General features: G+C 41.7%; 1 protein-coding gene across 1 annotated transcript in view; it reads right to left on the reverse strand.

Annotated features, from left to right (window-relative positions):
• Window positions 1-1,429: 1,429 nt before the first annotated feature.
• ptc (protein patched) overlaps window positions 1,430-16,017 on the reverse strand; it is a 41,755-nt gene continuing 27,167 nt past the window's right edge. Inside the window, exons 3-16 of the mRNA XM_074102059.1 lie at window positions 11,602-11,747; window positions 11,288-11,499; window positions 10,981-11,200; window positions 9,723-9,992; window positions 9,223-9,357; window positions 8,974-9,103; window positions 8,612-8,859; window positions 8,331-8,522; window positions 8,101-8,238; window positions 7,136-8,014; window positions 6,225-6,407; window positions 5,283-5,525; window positions 4,614-4,931; window positions 1,430-4,320 (exon numbers count right to left, since the gene is read on the reverse strand). Coding sequence (XP_073958160.1) covers window positions 4,000-4,320; window positions 4,614-4,931; window positions 5,283-5,525; window positions 6,225-6,407; window positions 7,136-8,014; window positions 8,101-8,238; window positions 8,331-8,522; window positions 8,612-8,859; window positions 8,974-9,103; window positions 9,223-9,357; window positions 9,723-9,992; window positions 10,981-11,200; window positions 11,288-11,499; window positions 11,602-11,747 — 3,635 coding nt within the window. The 3' untranslated portion in view covers window positions 1,430-3,999. The remainder of the gene's footprint in view (window positions 4,321-4,613; window positions 4,932-5,282; window positions 5,526-6,224; window positions 6,408-7,135; window positions 8,015-8,100; window positions 8,239-8,330; window positions 8,523-8,611; window positions 8,860-8,973; window positions 9,104-9,222; window positions 9,358-9,722; window positions 9,993-10,980; window positions 11,201-11,287; window positions 11,500-11,601; window positions 11,748-16,017) is intronic.

Consider the following 16,017-nt stretch of genomic DNA (forward strand, 5'->3'; position numbering starts at 1 on the left):
CACATCACAGGCACGAGAACAAACACAGCACTCCCGCTCCTACATCTAACACGACCGCACTACACTCCCCTGACAGTGTCAGAGCCGGTGATATGTTTGTGAGTCATCGAGTGTGTAAGTTATCAGGTTAGGTCGGACCGGAGACGGCGGTGCGGGCGAGCCGCGGCACAGGACAAGCGTGCCGCGCGGGAAGCGTGCCGGCACCGCGCCGCCGCGTACGTCCCGCCCCCCGCACCGCTGCCCCGCAGCCGCAGTGGCGTTGCGCGCCGATCATACGCCCAATAACACAGCCTACTACTTATTACTGAGATTTATTTGTTCAGAAGTTTGATGGTCAGCGACCGGAGCGGTCCTCGACGTACCCATCTCTTAATTGGCCGCTGCGCTGGTGTCTGGAGCTGAAAGTTAGAGCGCTAGCATGGCTGCGGTCGTGGTCCCTGCAGGCTCGGGAGCAGTGTGGAGGCAGCAGGCTGCACCGGCCGCCACGCACATGCGTGGGCACGCCGCCAGGAAATCCCTTATTGATTCCCGCGCTCCCGTTTTCTAAGGAATGTCGCAGGCGGTGTTGCCGCCAAAACCCGCCCGTCATTACGTTCTGCACTAAGCGGATCAACGCGCGCGCTAGGCGGATTTCTTTCGATTAATTTCAAAACTCCCCTCGAGGTCACATTATATACATTCGACGTTAAATGATTAAATTTTTACCCAGTAGGTTAGTAGGTACTTAATAGTTTTTTAAGCTATTAATAAATAAAGTGGGGTATTAATAAATTATTCGAAGAAGCAATGTAAAGCAAAATGTTTGATATGGTTTGATATTTGTAGCGTGACAGGCGGCGTCAGTTGGGTTCTAGGATGGCGTACATTGAATTTACGATTTAGGTTGTTAGAAAAAAAAACAAAAGTTAATTTTTGATTTTAATTAAGTAGGACCATGATGATCCAAATACCGGTGATCTATAGAGCCTCTGTTTTTAATATTATCCCCGGTTCTGGGCCACACCCACGCACTGTATACATATTGACGGGAGTGAAAATAGGTTTTGACGTTTTAAGCGCTACCAATGACATTAAACCTTAGGGTGGTAAACCAATTTCTTGGTCGACTATACCTACATTAAACATTTGCATGTACTACGGAACACAAATAAGACTAAGACGGAACATGAAACTACCGTGAGACTCACTCATATTAAATATATTGACCCGGATAACTCACGTCTTAAATCGAGTTTAGCCCGACATGTTTCGGGCTTAGCCCTTCGTCTTCGGAGCAACGCGAGTCGGCGGCGAATCATGTCAGGCTAAACTCGACTTAAGACGAGAGTTATCCGGGTCAATATATTTAATAAGACTAAGACTAAGTAAAGTTTAGAATTAGTAAGCTTTTTGTTTTAAGTTAAGGTAGGAAGACGGTAGAAAAACATGGTTTAAGTTTAAATTAGTTTATTTTCTCAATACAGTCGACAGTTTAACTGATATTATACATGATGGATGCGATAAATATTCGTAGATATGTTTGTCTGCCCAGCTCTTTTTTGTGACAGCTTAATTAAGTATTTTTAATGAACATCTGGTGACATCAGCAGTCGAACTTTACCAATACTTATTATAAATACAACACTGAGATGTTTGTTTCTTAGACTTTCAAGCTTAAAGTACTAAACCAATCGTGAAAAAATTGGCTATGGAGATAGTTTCAGACCTTCACATAGAATAGTTTTATCCCAGAAAATAGTTTAGTTCCTTTGGCGCGGTACTTCGCAGATGAAGCTAATGGACAATAAACATAAAATTATACTCCCAAATTGAATTTAACTTCCTTATTCACGCCATTTGCGCATACTTGATTTATATTTGTAAATTTATCATGTTGCTGGAAGCTGTATGTTAGGCTTATCGCATTTCAAGGTAACCTTTTATTAATAATATTAAAAGTTCGCTCAATAATATTTACATGAATCTCTCACTTTGATATAAGTTTCAAATACGAAATTTTCTAATCAAAATCTAAACCTGCTATGTACCTACTGGGCAAAATATTCATGTTTATTTTTGTAACTTAAATAAATATTTAGCTGGGCACACAAATCGTTTTCATCCTATATAGTCAACAGTGACTGGCTATGGCGTAAAATTATATTGCATTACAGAACTTTCTTCTAAAGTACTGCCTTTATGGTCTAGATCCTTAGTAGTCTTCTGTGCGACTACGGCCCTTGCTTGTAATGCAATTTTACATTTTACGTCACCCCAACACAACACTACAAAAATGTGTGAAAATTGATAAAAATTAAGACAATCAGTTTAACTTTTATGTAAAAAAGTTCTAAAAGCGTTTCAAGAAAAAATATTTTATTATAAAAATCTTATGCCAATTACAATAGAATCTTCTGTCGTAATTACATTGAACGAGGCAGTATCTGCTGGGAAGATATAATGGAAGAGAATAAAGTAATTAAATTCGTTGCCAGTCTAATTATTCACTATGAAAGTATTCTACTGTTCAAAAAAAATAGCGTTATCGACTTGATGATATATGTACGAGCAGCAACACTCCCTTAGCGGATAATAGAACCATATAAAAGCTTTTCGTTGCATAAAACACCTAAAGAAAACACAACTAATATTTTTATTACAACCTACAGTTTTTCGACAATATGTCAGTTAAAATTGTATAAAAATAAACTATACAAAAGTGTGCATCTCGACGTAAGCATCTCGCATACGATTCAATGCTACGTCTTATGGACATATCGCTTAGCAACATTTTAATATTACCAAAGTCATTTTTGCTAAAAAGATTACGTCGTTATATCATGTACTATCGGACTGACTGAATCTTAACCCTTTGTGGTAAGTTTGATCAGAAAATGTCATAAAGACATCGTATTACTTGACAAAGAAAATCATTACGACACTAACTGTGAGAAAATTCTACATTGGGTCAGAAATCAAATCAAATGGTTCAACTGCACTTATAACTAAACAAATTACCTGTGCGTGTTATATTGCAGACGGCATATACTTAGATACCAAGTTACAAAAATTGTTCGCGGCTAAACGATATCCACCTATGTTAAAGCTATATTTACAAATATAATTAAGTTCTATGCGTATAAATTAATATAATCTAATAAGTACTTTGCACAAAATGTCACAACGCTATTCATTAATTTGTTACTGAGGTCAGCCATCCTTCCGAGTGAATTGATTGCCACACGATTTACACATACGTTGTACTTTGAATACTGAGTTTTGATCGTTAAATGCAGTCTTCACATTTTATAATGAACTTTTACCTAAAGATCACAAATTACAGTTAGGTATCTAGGTAATCTCATAAATAGCTTCTTAACCTACCTACCGCTACTACTAACTAAATAATTTGTACAATAAATCTGAGGTTTCTTACAGATTCCACTGATGAAAGAATAATCATAAACGTAAAATAAATAATAACATAAATTACAAAATAATATTTGACCACAGTCTTTAGAGAAGATAAAAATATAACAAAAAGCATTATGGAGACAAATGGAAATGTCTTTAAAATAGGAACACGCAGAATTAAAATGATATTTGGTCTTTAAAGATTCATTCTCGAATTCACACTGAATCACACATCAAGGTACACAGAACGAGTGCCCGCCGTGGAATGCCTGCCGTGCCGCGCGGCACAATACTGACGCTTGCCGTAAAACATGCCGGCACTTCCTCTGAACCGAATTACTGTAGCCTCCACTGTAGGTATTGGTTATTTATGAAAAGTGAACTTATAACTATAATCTTCGTAATACTGCCTTAAGGCTTTACTTACGGGCATCATAGGCCTGACAAAACGATTCTCATTCGCGACACGAACTTGGTATACTTCATATCTAATAATGTCGCTTTGTACTATAGCGATCAAATCCAAAGAAAACGAACGAATTAGGTATGATAACATAGCCATTCATATACTCTCACCACAAGTGCATGAAGCTGCTTTACACAAGTTCAATGTCTTGAAGAGTCACTCTCGTGTCCGGAATCGCGGCCATTTTCGCGCGGCGAGGCACGGTGCTCCCTTTCATCTCGGTACCGGTCTCTGCGGTCTCTTGACCTATCTCTGTCCCTCTCCCGATCTCGGTCTCGCTCTCGGTCGTCGTCGCGATCACGGCGGCGGTCGCGGTCGCGGTCGCGGTCTCTGTCACGGTCCCGCTCTCGGTCGTCGTCGCGATCCCGGCGGCGGTCGCGGTCGTAGTAATGGTATGAGCGTCGCGATTTCCTATCGCTGGGCGTCACCACTTCCACTTTTATGTTCGCTGTGGCGGTTACCTGTGAAAATAATAATAGTTTTGTCAGATACATTGCAAAGATAAAAATTGTAAAAAGTACCTACCTATATTTAGCAAAAAAAATTAAGATGAAGCTCCGAAAGAAAATTTGGTTTCAGATGTAATACGAGTATAAACCCCCCTTTGTACGGCTATTGATTGATTAATACCAATATAATTGCTAAATATATAACATTACCAATATAATCCCATTAGCAAATGGAAGCAAGCATGCATTTGGAAAACAGCTCACTGCCATCTATTGCTAAAGTTAAGACTAAAAACAGTTCTTACCTTAGTAGTAATAGCTCCAGAATGTGAAGTTTTGGTGGGCGTAGAGCGGCCACTATTGGAATCGCTGCCGTTATACGTGGTCGTCTCGACTACTACTTCTGGCTGCACCACTATGGACTGCATGGAGGACTGGGCCGACTGGCCCGAGCTGTGCCAGCTGGGTTCCTCGGTGATGGTGGTAAGCGAAGGCGCGCACGAGCGCGGCGCTGACTTGTTCCGCGAGCTCTTGTCGCCGGTGGAACTCGACTTGCGTGTTTGCACGGGCGAGCTCTTCGGCGATGGCGTTGAGAGCCGCTCTGGGTGCTCTAGCGGTCGAACCTGAGGGAGGTATCAAAGTTGATTAGACAATGGTAGTTAATTTTATAGGCTTTTGATTTAGTCTGAGCTACACTTGAGAAGAGGTGCACTGAACTGAATTGGTTATCTTATTGGTTTCACTGTATTGGTTACATCGGCATACCCCATACTTTAATTGCAGAAAAATTATCTACTGTACCTATCGTAAAATTCACACACCTTAATCGAAAGCATTGGTATTCATAAAAAAATATAAAACAAAGTATATTGTTGTTCATTCAATATCTGGAAGAACCAAATTTAAATGGTGTTTTGTTTTGACTTAATACGCTTCCAATCTAGGCATGCGCTGTACGTTCGAGCAATACAAACCTCAGCAGCAGGCCCCAGCAGCGCCAGTATGACGGGAAAGAACAGCAGTCCGTTAAGAAGCCCCAGCGCGACCATCGTCAGCAGCAGGCGCAGGAACAGTCGCGCCACGAAGCCGAACTCGCTCGTCGCCAGCATTGAGGCCGCGAGCGCCGCCGCCAGCGCGCCATGCAGCACCGGCGCCAGCACTGACTCCACCGCCAGCGCCGCACGCCGCCGCTTACAGCCGATCGAGGTCACGAAAGCCTGCAGGAAAGTTTTGTCTTAAATACCTATGAAGCGACTTTTGGTGCCATCTAGTGAGCAAATTTAGAAACTCCAAATCCTAAGGGCACGCAAGCGCACACCCCACATCTATATTTTGGCTACTAGCTTACACCCGAAACTTTTATCTATTTAGAAAAGTAATTAGGCTGGTTCCCTAACCCGTGTGAATTTCAAGAAAATCCGTTGCTGGTGAATATCTTAAGGAATCAAATCAATCTTAAGGTGTCCAATTTCAAGTCTCAAATACAAAAGAACATAAATGGAGAGACATAAAAAATTAAAGCGAATTGATAACTTCCTTTTTTGAAGTTACTATTTTATATATTTTCTCACAAATGTTGACGAAAAACATGGTAAGTATATGTGACACGGCCAGTACTGGAATATTACTTTGGGCTTCTAAGAAACTCGTCCGTAATTTCTTATTTACCCCTTAAAACAAAATGTACTTACTACTCACGCTTCTTACTTTTTTGAAGTTGTATGGCCAGTGTTTTTAGGTCAGACATAACATAAAATTAGGCCCAAAGCCACTGCCATCATAGTATGGCAGAAATACGAAAATCGAAGTTCGTATCCTACCGTCCCCCTCACTCTCGTATTAAATAACGTAAGTGCCAGCGGGACGGCAAGATACGTAGTTAGAATTTTGCACTTCATAGTATAGGCCCTGCTTACCAAGCAGAGGTGCACGGTGAAGTGCACGCCGCGTCCGACGGCGAGCACGAGCAGCACGGCGGGCACGGCCGACAGCTTGACGCCGAGCGCCGCCATCGCGCCCAGCAGCTGCAGCACCAGCAGCGCCAGCGACAGCGCCACCAGCAGCGCCGCCCACGCGTTCAAGAGGAGCACCATTACCGCCTTTAACAAATACTGCATTGTACAGAGTGTCTTTGACCCATTTGCGTGCACTGAGGGCCCCCGCACGCACTCGCCACCACCAGCAGCAGGGTAGGCAGTAGTACTGCTGCCTACCCTCAGTGTACGCCCCAACCTGACCTGACAAAACCATATTTTAAAAGCTATGTTCGACTAAGCGTTAATATCTGCCACACCCCACACCACAACGTAGCGCGCAAAAATATTTAACCCCTAGGCCAAGAAATAAAGTCTACCAGATATGCTTGTGTACACGCTATATTGTTTTAGATATCATTGATGCTGGTGACTGTACAACGAGCTTATATGACCCTCGACTTAATTATCAATCCCCGCCTACGGCTCGGGTAGATAGAAAAGTCTCGGATAAAGTGAATTTTATGAATGAGTTAAACACTGTTTTTCACTTCTATTGAAAGTAAATTAAACAGCAACATTGCAAATTAATATCACTACATCACAAGCTTTTTGTCTATGCATTGCTATTTTTATTTATATTTAACTTGTCACAACAGTTTTAAATAAACGCTTATATTTAATAAACTTTTAATGTTTGTGACTGTTGGCGCCCGATTGCTTTGGTCTTAGACAAAGATTTTACTTTAAACCTCGCCCGGATACGGAGGGCGCTGGAATTTTAGATAGGTACTTTGTAATGGTGAGATTCGTAACCTATATACCTACTGTGTAAATAATTAAACAAAACTCACCACAAACACAGCAGCCAAAGCGCACGCCAACGCGAAAAGCAGTGAAGTCCTCAAATATAAATACTGCTCCCAGAAAAGAAATGGAATCCCAGATGGAAAATTAGCTAGTCCCTTGGCTTCAAACTTAAGACACAACTCTCGCACTGACATTATCAAGTTCTTTATGCTTTCAGTGTCTATGAGACCGGAGAGGTAGAACGGGAGCTGAGTATAAATTAAAGGAGATGATTTCGGTATGATTAAATCTTTATCGCTAGGCTGGTGGGTCCATCTTTTAGGTTGTGGCTTCAGGTTGCCTTGAGACGCGCCATACGCTAAAGCGTCGTTGGTAGCCCAGGCCGATAGATAGTTATAGAATGCTTTTGGATTAATTATTCCTTCCTTGTCGACCAATCTGTGACCGTTCTTTACATCCCTTATAAGCGACTTGTCGATCGGATTGTCCACGTGCCCTGTCTGAACTAGAAGTTTAAAAGCTAGTTTTCCTTCGTCACTTGCATTCTTGAACCAGTATTCATTCGATATACAGCCATTAGCGTAGTCCTTGTCGAAAGCGTCTTGTAAATCTATCAGCCAGTCCCGGAACAAACTGAGCCAGAACTTCGTGAGGCCGCCGTTGTCATTTTTTATGATATTCGGTATTCTGACAAATTGGTCGTGGTATTCGTAAAGCAATTTCTGGTTTGTAGGGTATTCGAAGTCGCCTTGGGTGACTGCATACATGTTGTAAAAGCCGAAGAACTTCTCCTGCCGCGAGAGGAACTCGTGTTCATCAGTGTTTTCAGGTACAATGTCGGTGAGGTCTAGACCGTCCTTGACTTTGGTTACTCCCCAAATACTAGCTAAGATGACCGTGATCAACGCCAGCATTGACATCACCTATAAAGAAAATATTGATTAGAATTTTCACATATTCGTTCAAAAATTATCAAAGTGCAAAATAGTATCAATGACATAAATCTTACCTTAACATCAGGGCGCATGATAAATGGCGTGTAGTGAGTCTTCGCCCACTTTGTGAGAGATAGACTAAGACAACACGCTTTTTTTGCTTCTGCCCCTCCGTCAGGATCTAATGGCTGTCTCGAGGTATCTTTTACGTTCTGTAAAATAAAATAATTGATATTTATAAATGAATATTTTGCACGTTTTATAAACGGGTAAAATTCCCTGAAGACAAGACATTAGAACCTACCTTTTCTACCTTTCCAGCGCGCGTCGTCGATCTTCCGCTTGTCCGTTTGACTCTTACTGGCAGTGGACTCTCAGGCATTATGCAACAGAGCAAGTCGGCCCTGGCAGCAGATCGCCGGCGCAGATCCAGCGAGATCATGGCGGGAAACACTAGTAGCATCGAGCCCAGGTTAAAGAGTAGAAGTATTGCAGCCTATAAATAAAAAAATAAAATAAATAATGTTTTGATGGGTTTAGTCAAATTAATAATCCAAGAATGCACATGTGTCATAAAGTAAGTACCTGAAGGCAGAATGCTCGGAGAGCGGGTATCGGGAGCAGAGCTGCAGCCAAAAACGCCATGACGTTACATAGCGAAGCTAAAAGGACGCTTAGTCCGGTCTTCTTTAACACCAACCCCGTTCTTTCTTCTCTTGGAACGTCTCCAGATTGCTCTACGTACGTGTGAGCGAGGAGGAACATATCTTGCACTCCTAAACCCAACGCTAAGAAGGGCACAATCTGTGTACTTGTTGCGTTAAATGGAATGCCTGGAAAAAATACACTTATATTTAGCAAATAGAGAAATCTTTGTAAACATAAACTGAAAAAAATTATGATGAATGTGAATGATAAAAACAAAAAAAGTACAAAAAGATGATAACCTAATAAAGCGCAAAAGCCTAGTCCAGCGGCAACTGAGATGGAAAGGAGGAGAACACCGGCAATGCCGACGCCGGCTTGCGAGCGCACAGGATCGCGCCATTGCATCAACGTAACAGCAACATAAATTAACTGAAAATAACAAAATCACAAATAAAAATAAAAGCCGAAGTAAGTAAAAACAAACTGTAGCTGTATGAATGAAAAATAATTATAATAGAGATGATTTCAATACAAAACTTAGGGCTCACCATGATCATATAGCCTAAGACGATGTTCTTGAGAGATAATTCAGAGAATTTGCCAAGAATGTCATTCAGACTCGATGTGGAGAATGGGTAGAAACTGTACCATGGTGATACGGCTGCTGCTGTTTTTTTGACTTCCTGTAAGAAAAGAGAAAAAATTTAGATAAGTATAATCAGAAATATGGCTTGGAAAAGAAAGCACATAAATTCAATTGTTCAGATTACGAGAAAGAGGAATAGAAACGTTATCTAAACTAAACTATACTGCATACGTTCTGTTTCATAATCATAGTCGTCAATTTTTTTAATTTTTTGCTGGTGGTAGTAACCACCACTGAAATGCAATCTTTTGGAACCATAATCTCTGTAACAACCCACCTTTTCAGAAATTAATTTCGTTACAGACTGAACTGAGAAAATATGTATGTACATATATGTATGGCATGGCTTTCTAAGTGCATCTCGCTTTTAGTTCGCGTAACTTTTCATATTCTAACACTTACAGATGCAAATTTCCGTTGCCACGCGTCGAGTATGGCGGCGGCTTTCTCCTGGTTCCAGCCGACGTGGTGCACCTTGCTGCTCTCGTCCCAGTATTCGAACATCTCGCGCTCGCCCATCAGCTGCACCACGGACTGCAGCGCGCGCGCACTGCGCAGCGCCGACGTATTGTTGCGCGTCACTCCGCCCACGATCAACTGCTCCGGCCAGTGCATGTACGCCGCCGCGAACCCGAAACACCCCGCAGACAGCACAGCCGCCACATCTGGAATCTAAACCCAACCAATCAGATTAAGATTGAGACGCGGATACCCGCCGTTATAAAACACAAAGTGTCACCTGGCGAACGATATAGTTAGAGACAATACGTGTCGCAAGATTTACGAGGTTTCCTTGGAACTGTTCATCTGTATGTATCGGGTAGCGGGCATTATTGTGTCATTGTGACGGCGATAGCGGCGGCAAACGAGGCCCATTGAAGCGTGTACAATGCGCCCGTATAATGCGGGGTCCGGCTGCGCGGGCGCAGGGAACAATGCGCGCCCGATCTGCGCCGCGGCCCTTCGCCGAACGTGGGTGGCGGCTGGCGGCGCGGCGCGGACCCGCTGCGCCGCGCTCACAAAAACGTTACCTATGCCTCTTCGCTACATTCGACTACGACTCTTGATTCCGATGCACGAGGTAGAACTCAGATAACTAAATATCTCAATAACTTCAAATTGGTTTATTACAAGTTAACGTCTACTTTTAGGAAGATAATGTCTTTATACTGCATTCAGCTTCTAATTAGCATTGGAGCATAACTCTGTTGGGTGTCGCCGCGCGGTGCGGCGGCCGGCGGCGAGCGAGGCCGGCAGGTACCCGCCATCTGCCGGGCGGCGACCGCTTTCATCCCGTCTTATTACCGTTTCCAAAAATACTTTATTATTATGGAAAGTATTTAAAGTTTACTGCGTTCGACCCGATAAAGTTATTTTATTTGTCGTGATCCTACATGCTTTATTTATGTGCCAGTAAAACCGTCGTAAATTGAAGTCTTCATAAAAGGACCGGGAGTTGTCGTAATAGTCCCTAATGTGGGTCTCACGGTGGCGTAACAAATCATTCCGTACAGGGCTCGATGTCCTTCATATTAAGAGTTTATAAAAGAGGCATAAGGGTATACAGAATACCATTCTGGGTCAACTTAAACGCTTACTGGGAAAATAATCGATTGCTCGGAAATAAACTATCTGATGTGTAAAAAGTAAAGGCAGTTACCTGTCCTGACTTCTTGTTGGGAGCTGAGTCGGGACAGTGCGGGTCGGTGGGGTCCAGACACGGCTTCTTCATGTAGGCGGACGTGATGCCAGCTCGCTTCATGTACGCCTCCATCGTGCTTAGAGGAAACTGGTACTGTAACTTTTTTACTCCTTCCTTTACTTCTTCTAGAGCTTCTTGGGGATTTAATTGCGTCCATTGTAGTTTTTGTTGTAAGAAACTGAAAGTAATATTCCATTCCTTTAACTAAGATAATCCCTATAACGTTATCTAAACATTAATGTGTTACAACATAATGTTAACTTACGGTACGTGAAACGGATAGTCAGGTCCAAGAAGTTGTGATCCCTCCCAGAAGCAGTCGAGAGGCGTTATAATGGCGCAGGGAATGATGTTATCAAATATTTTCTCTATATGGTAAGCTTCGAAATCTGGTATGCTTGGGCTGTAGCAAAGGTCTTTTAGCCTCCACTCTACATCATACATATGAACTGTAACTCTAGTTGCTGCCTTAACTACCTGTAAGGAAAAGAGTTCATTAAGTAGGTATTGCATAGTTATATTCTTATCAAATATCTGATTTATTGTTTTTTTATTTATTTAACACCAATGTTAACATACCGCGAGGTGATCAAGAAGCGCTTTTGCGTGCAGAAGTGACGCATCAGGGTCTTTTGCTGTCTGGATGATGAGCTGATGCGTCGAGGAATCAGTTTCACCCAAGGCTTTGGCAGTGTATTTGAGTTCCGCTTCCAATCTGCCACCCTCTGAAACAATACGAAAAAATTGTCATAACAGCGGTATGGAAAAGCATGTTTAATCATTATTTTATTATTATACGCACTGGTGGGCTGTGCTGTGACGCGATACCGACAAATTAACATTCAACTTGCACTACCGCACCAGAACCGTAGATTATTTAGTTGCTTAATGAAAATGCAATTAAGTTCACATTGAATTTTTATCGTGAATACGAGGCAAGAATCGAATGCTTTGGTCCATTAAAATAAATCGTCGACTTAATGCGATAGTCGTTACGGGCACAGACAACTTAATTTAGCTGCTCGTGTCACTACATTATACTGGTAAAGTAAGAGATAATGCCCTGCGCGGGCCTATCATTTGCATACGCGTTTGTGTTAAATGCGTCTAGAAAGATCCACGCTGGTGAGTAAATGACTTTACTTCTGTATAAAGTCATTATAGCATCGTCGAAGGTGCCATTTAAAGTTTTTATTTTCACAATTTTTGTGGTGGAGTGGTGAAGGACAGTCGACAAAAAATGATCTAATTTTAGCTATCCCATCAGCACCCACGGCTTATTGGTGAGCGTCGACACATTTGTCAGGGGGTGAGAGGCAAGCTGCGATAGTTAACACGTCCCGCTTGTGATTTATCGCTCATTTAGGACTGCTATCGACTCCTCGCATCCACCCTGGGATTTCTTTTATTTCGATTCAAATACGAGTATAAAATAAACAGAGGCGGTATCACAGACACTTGTATATTTATAATAAACACAAACAGGCCCTAAATGTGTAAACTTTTCCTTCATCAACTGTAACATATTATTTAGTTCCCATGTGTCGTTTATAAAACGAATAGCAGGTAGGTGCATACAAGACTCGTTCAGATTGGGCAACTAAAAAAATTGTAGGTCGGAACGGCGATATGTTTCGGCACACCGCGCGTTATCGGGGACGGCGCGGCGGGAATTCGTTCCAATTAACACCCGTCTGCGCTGATTTATAGGTGTTTGTCACATTTTCGCTTGCACTTGCACTTAATTTGGCCTGCGAGGTGTGAGAGAACAAACATGGCTGATACGATATCTCCTCGTTATCAATGTTATTTATTCATCTAATGGACCACAACTTTGTTTTTCTGAAAAATTTTGTTCAAAAAGTCTAAATCACTTTTTCTGCCTATATAGTAGGGGGTTATCCCTACCAATTTCGCGGTTGTCAAGTTTCATCTAGGCACAATACACACTGCATCGGTAGCGCTGCACAACGTAACTGTCTCACTGAGTGTTAACGCCCTCGCTACTCACGAGAAAAGTTTCTTTATTTTGGTAACAAATTATGGGATGCTCCTCGTACTGCGTTACATCGACGGATCGAGGATTAACTAGAAATGGTATCACACACGTTAACGATTTCCTTATTTATTTCTAAGAATGTCAAAGCAGATTTAAGATAACTGGGGTTCAACTAGGTTTGAGTAAATTAAACACTGACCTATAAAGACTTAATATGTTATTCCAATCTGCAAGGCCAATTTGACATATTTATTATATTGAACCTATTTGATTAAAGTATTTGATATTGTGTGAAGCGTTAATGCTTCGTTAATGAATATTTATGAGCTCCAAATAAAGGCGCCAATTGATCACTTGTCTCACGTCTGTCAGATTGTGCTAATGCTGAATGCCGTCATCGTTCAGAGAACACTTTGTATGGAAATGAGCTTAAGAAGCATTAAATTTTACAATGAGACTTTAGCAAAAAGTTGATGAAGATGTCCTGGTGTAGCGAGGATTTTTTGCTCATAAGCGATTAAAAACCGCGCGTGGGTTATAAACATTCCTTTAAATTTAATTTATTAATTATTCGGTGATGACATTTGAAGGCCGTGCAGGCCGTGCATTTTAGAACTATAAAAGAAATAAAAACCATTTGACGAGAAAAATGCCTAAGTTGAACCTAAATTAAGGTACCTAAGCATACTTTATTGTACCTATTTTGCCTGATTGCGCTGCAGGGCTACTACAAAATTCGAAGTTCGTGGCGTTCGGTCCCTCTGACACTTTAGTACGAGAGCGAGAGGGACGGTTCGATACGAACTTCGATTTTCGAACTTCGGAGTAGGCCCTCTGTAGCCTATTCGAGAAAGCCGTGTTCAAGTGCAAGTCAGGGGCGGTCAGCCTCCGTAATCGTTCACGCGGGCTCTAAACATAGCGCACTCGTGCCGGATATTAGGGATTATCATAAAGCAAGTGGAATGGGACCGGCGTCGCCCGCACAGGGCGCCACTATTTTAACACCTACGAGTCGTGGGCGCAAATTACGACGCCGATGTAACTCTAGCGCTCGTTGGAAAGCGTGAAGATTGATTTAAGTATCGGATTGTCGACACCATTAATATCGATCGCGTTTCAGCTTAAATGAAATAGTTTATGGGTGCACGTGATGCGAGCTGTCTGTATGAACGTGACATTTTCTAACTAACCTAGATATAGAGGTAACCTATGCTTATCCCTCTCAAGAATGAAATTTTAATGATGACAGCATTAAGTAAGTTGTAAGTAAAGGTCGTTAAGGCCGTGAACGTATGAGATAAAAAAGGCTAGTGCACTTTTGCATAACTCACGGCACCGGAGCGCAAGCGGGAAGCGCGGCGACTGCAAGGTCACGCGAGGCTATCACGCCACACAGCTCGCTTTCACACTAATCGACACCACACGACGTTTCTTTGAATGCTAAAACTCAATTCGTGAACCGTCAGTTTTCATCCACACAGGAATCAGTACATAAGATGTTGTCAATGCTCTTGACGGAGGTTCGTTACAGTTTACAGTTCGTCAAACTGCATAAAGGCATGTGAGATCAGTATTGACGACGACTTAACCCTTGAAGATTTTATGGCAGTAGTTTTCTGATGCTTTGTCACTTGATTGCACATGATATGCATTAGTAATTAAATTAAATGAGGAACGTAAGGAAGTGCATTGAAAAGTTATGACGTTGTTTCCGTTTTAACGTCTGGTAGGTCACGATACGGTTGTCTCAAGTAGCGCAGTGTTGGTCAATGAAATTACCGTAGTAAACTCAAAAATATGCTTATTCTCATTGAAGATCATCGTAGGAGAACCGCGACGGATCTGTACAGGCGCGGTTATCCGATGGAATGGATCTTGATATTTTATTGCATGCTATGCTGGTACGTGCGGAGAGCGGTAATGACATTTTGTAGTCGGCGAAGTAGCATACGATCGGCGGACGATCGCAATGAATGAGCGAATGACGTCCGTCGCGGGGAATAGCGCCGCGCGGGGTGAGAGGGGCTGCGTGCGTTTGCGCATGTAGTCTATGGTCCGGTTGTAGGATATGCTGCGTCATACGATAAATGCCAATGTGGATTTTTGAAAAATACAATACTTATTGATAATAAATAAATCAAGATTCGCGCTGTCATCGTTCATCCACCATTACCTCTCATATTTCGTTTTCTAGAATTTTTTACCGTACAACGGCAAAAACTACTAGACACTGGCAAAATTGTCCTCCGATGGACAGAGCCATATTTTTTTAAAGAAACAACAACAATACTTATTGTTGAAAGTTTTCTACGATAATATCAACAACAACCACACACCCCATGGTGAGCGATTCCTTTCCTACTAACATTTCTCTAGAAACTCTACGCATGTTCTATGAACTAGTTAAATTGTAATAAAGCCGCCAATTGAAACCGCCATAAAGTTCATTGTCAAGGCACAAAAATGCTGCGTATAGTGTTGCATTTGTAACAGAAACACTGTTAACGTCACAAGGTCCCAAGAAATAATACCACTGTCTTCTGAATCACTTCACTTTAATACTGCTAAATTAAGAAGATACAGTACTGTGGATTACTAGGATTATGAGGATAAAAAACGAAGACCTTCGTCGGTCATGCCATGAAAACAAGAAAAATCTTAAAAGCGTGATGTAGAATGGGGACTGCACTTGATAGTGACATCTTACGGGTGGAAATTAAACTAAAAATATATAAAATGTGTGCAACTAGCACCATCTATATAGAGGTTGTAAAACAGAACTACAAAATTAGTACATCTCACACCATCTGTTAAGAAATTATGTAACTAAAATATGAAATGTATGTAAAACGGTTAAACAAACACGGAATTTCATTAGTTCCATCCGTCTTATCATCAACCGAACAACGAAAAAAAATCCAGCAGCGCCCAATGAAAAGGGCCGCGGTTTATAAATTCTATCGTATGAGTAAATAAATGGATATAAATTTGTGAAA

Source organism: Choristoneura fumiferana, chromosome 18 (genome assembly GCF_025370935.1).
Source record: "Choristoneura fumiferana chromosome 18, NRCan_CFum_1, whole genome shotgun sequence".
Classification (NCBI taxonomy): Eukaryota; Metazoa; Arthropoda; class Insecta; order Lepidoptera; family Tortricidae; genus Choristoneura; species Choristoneura fumiferana.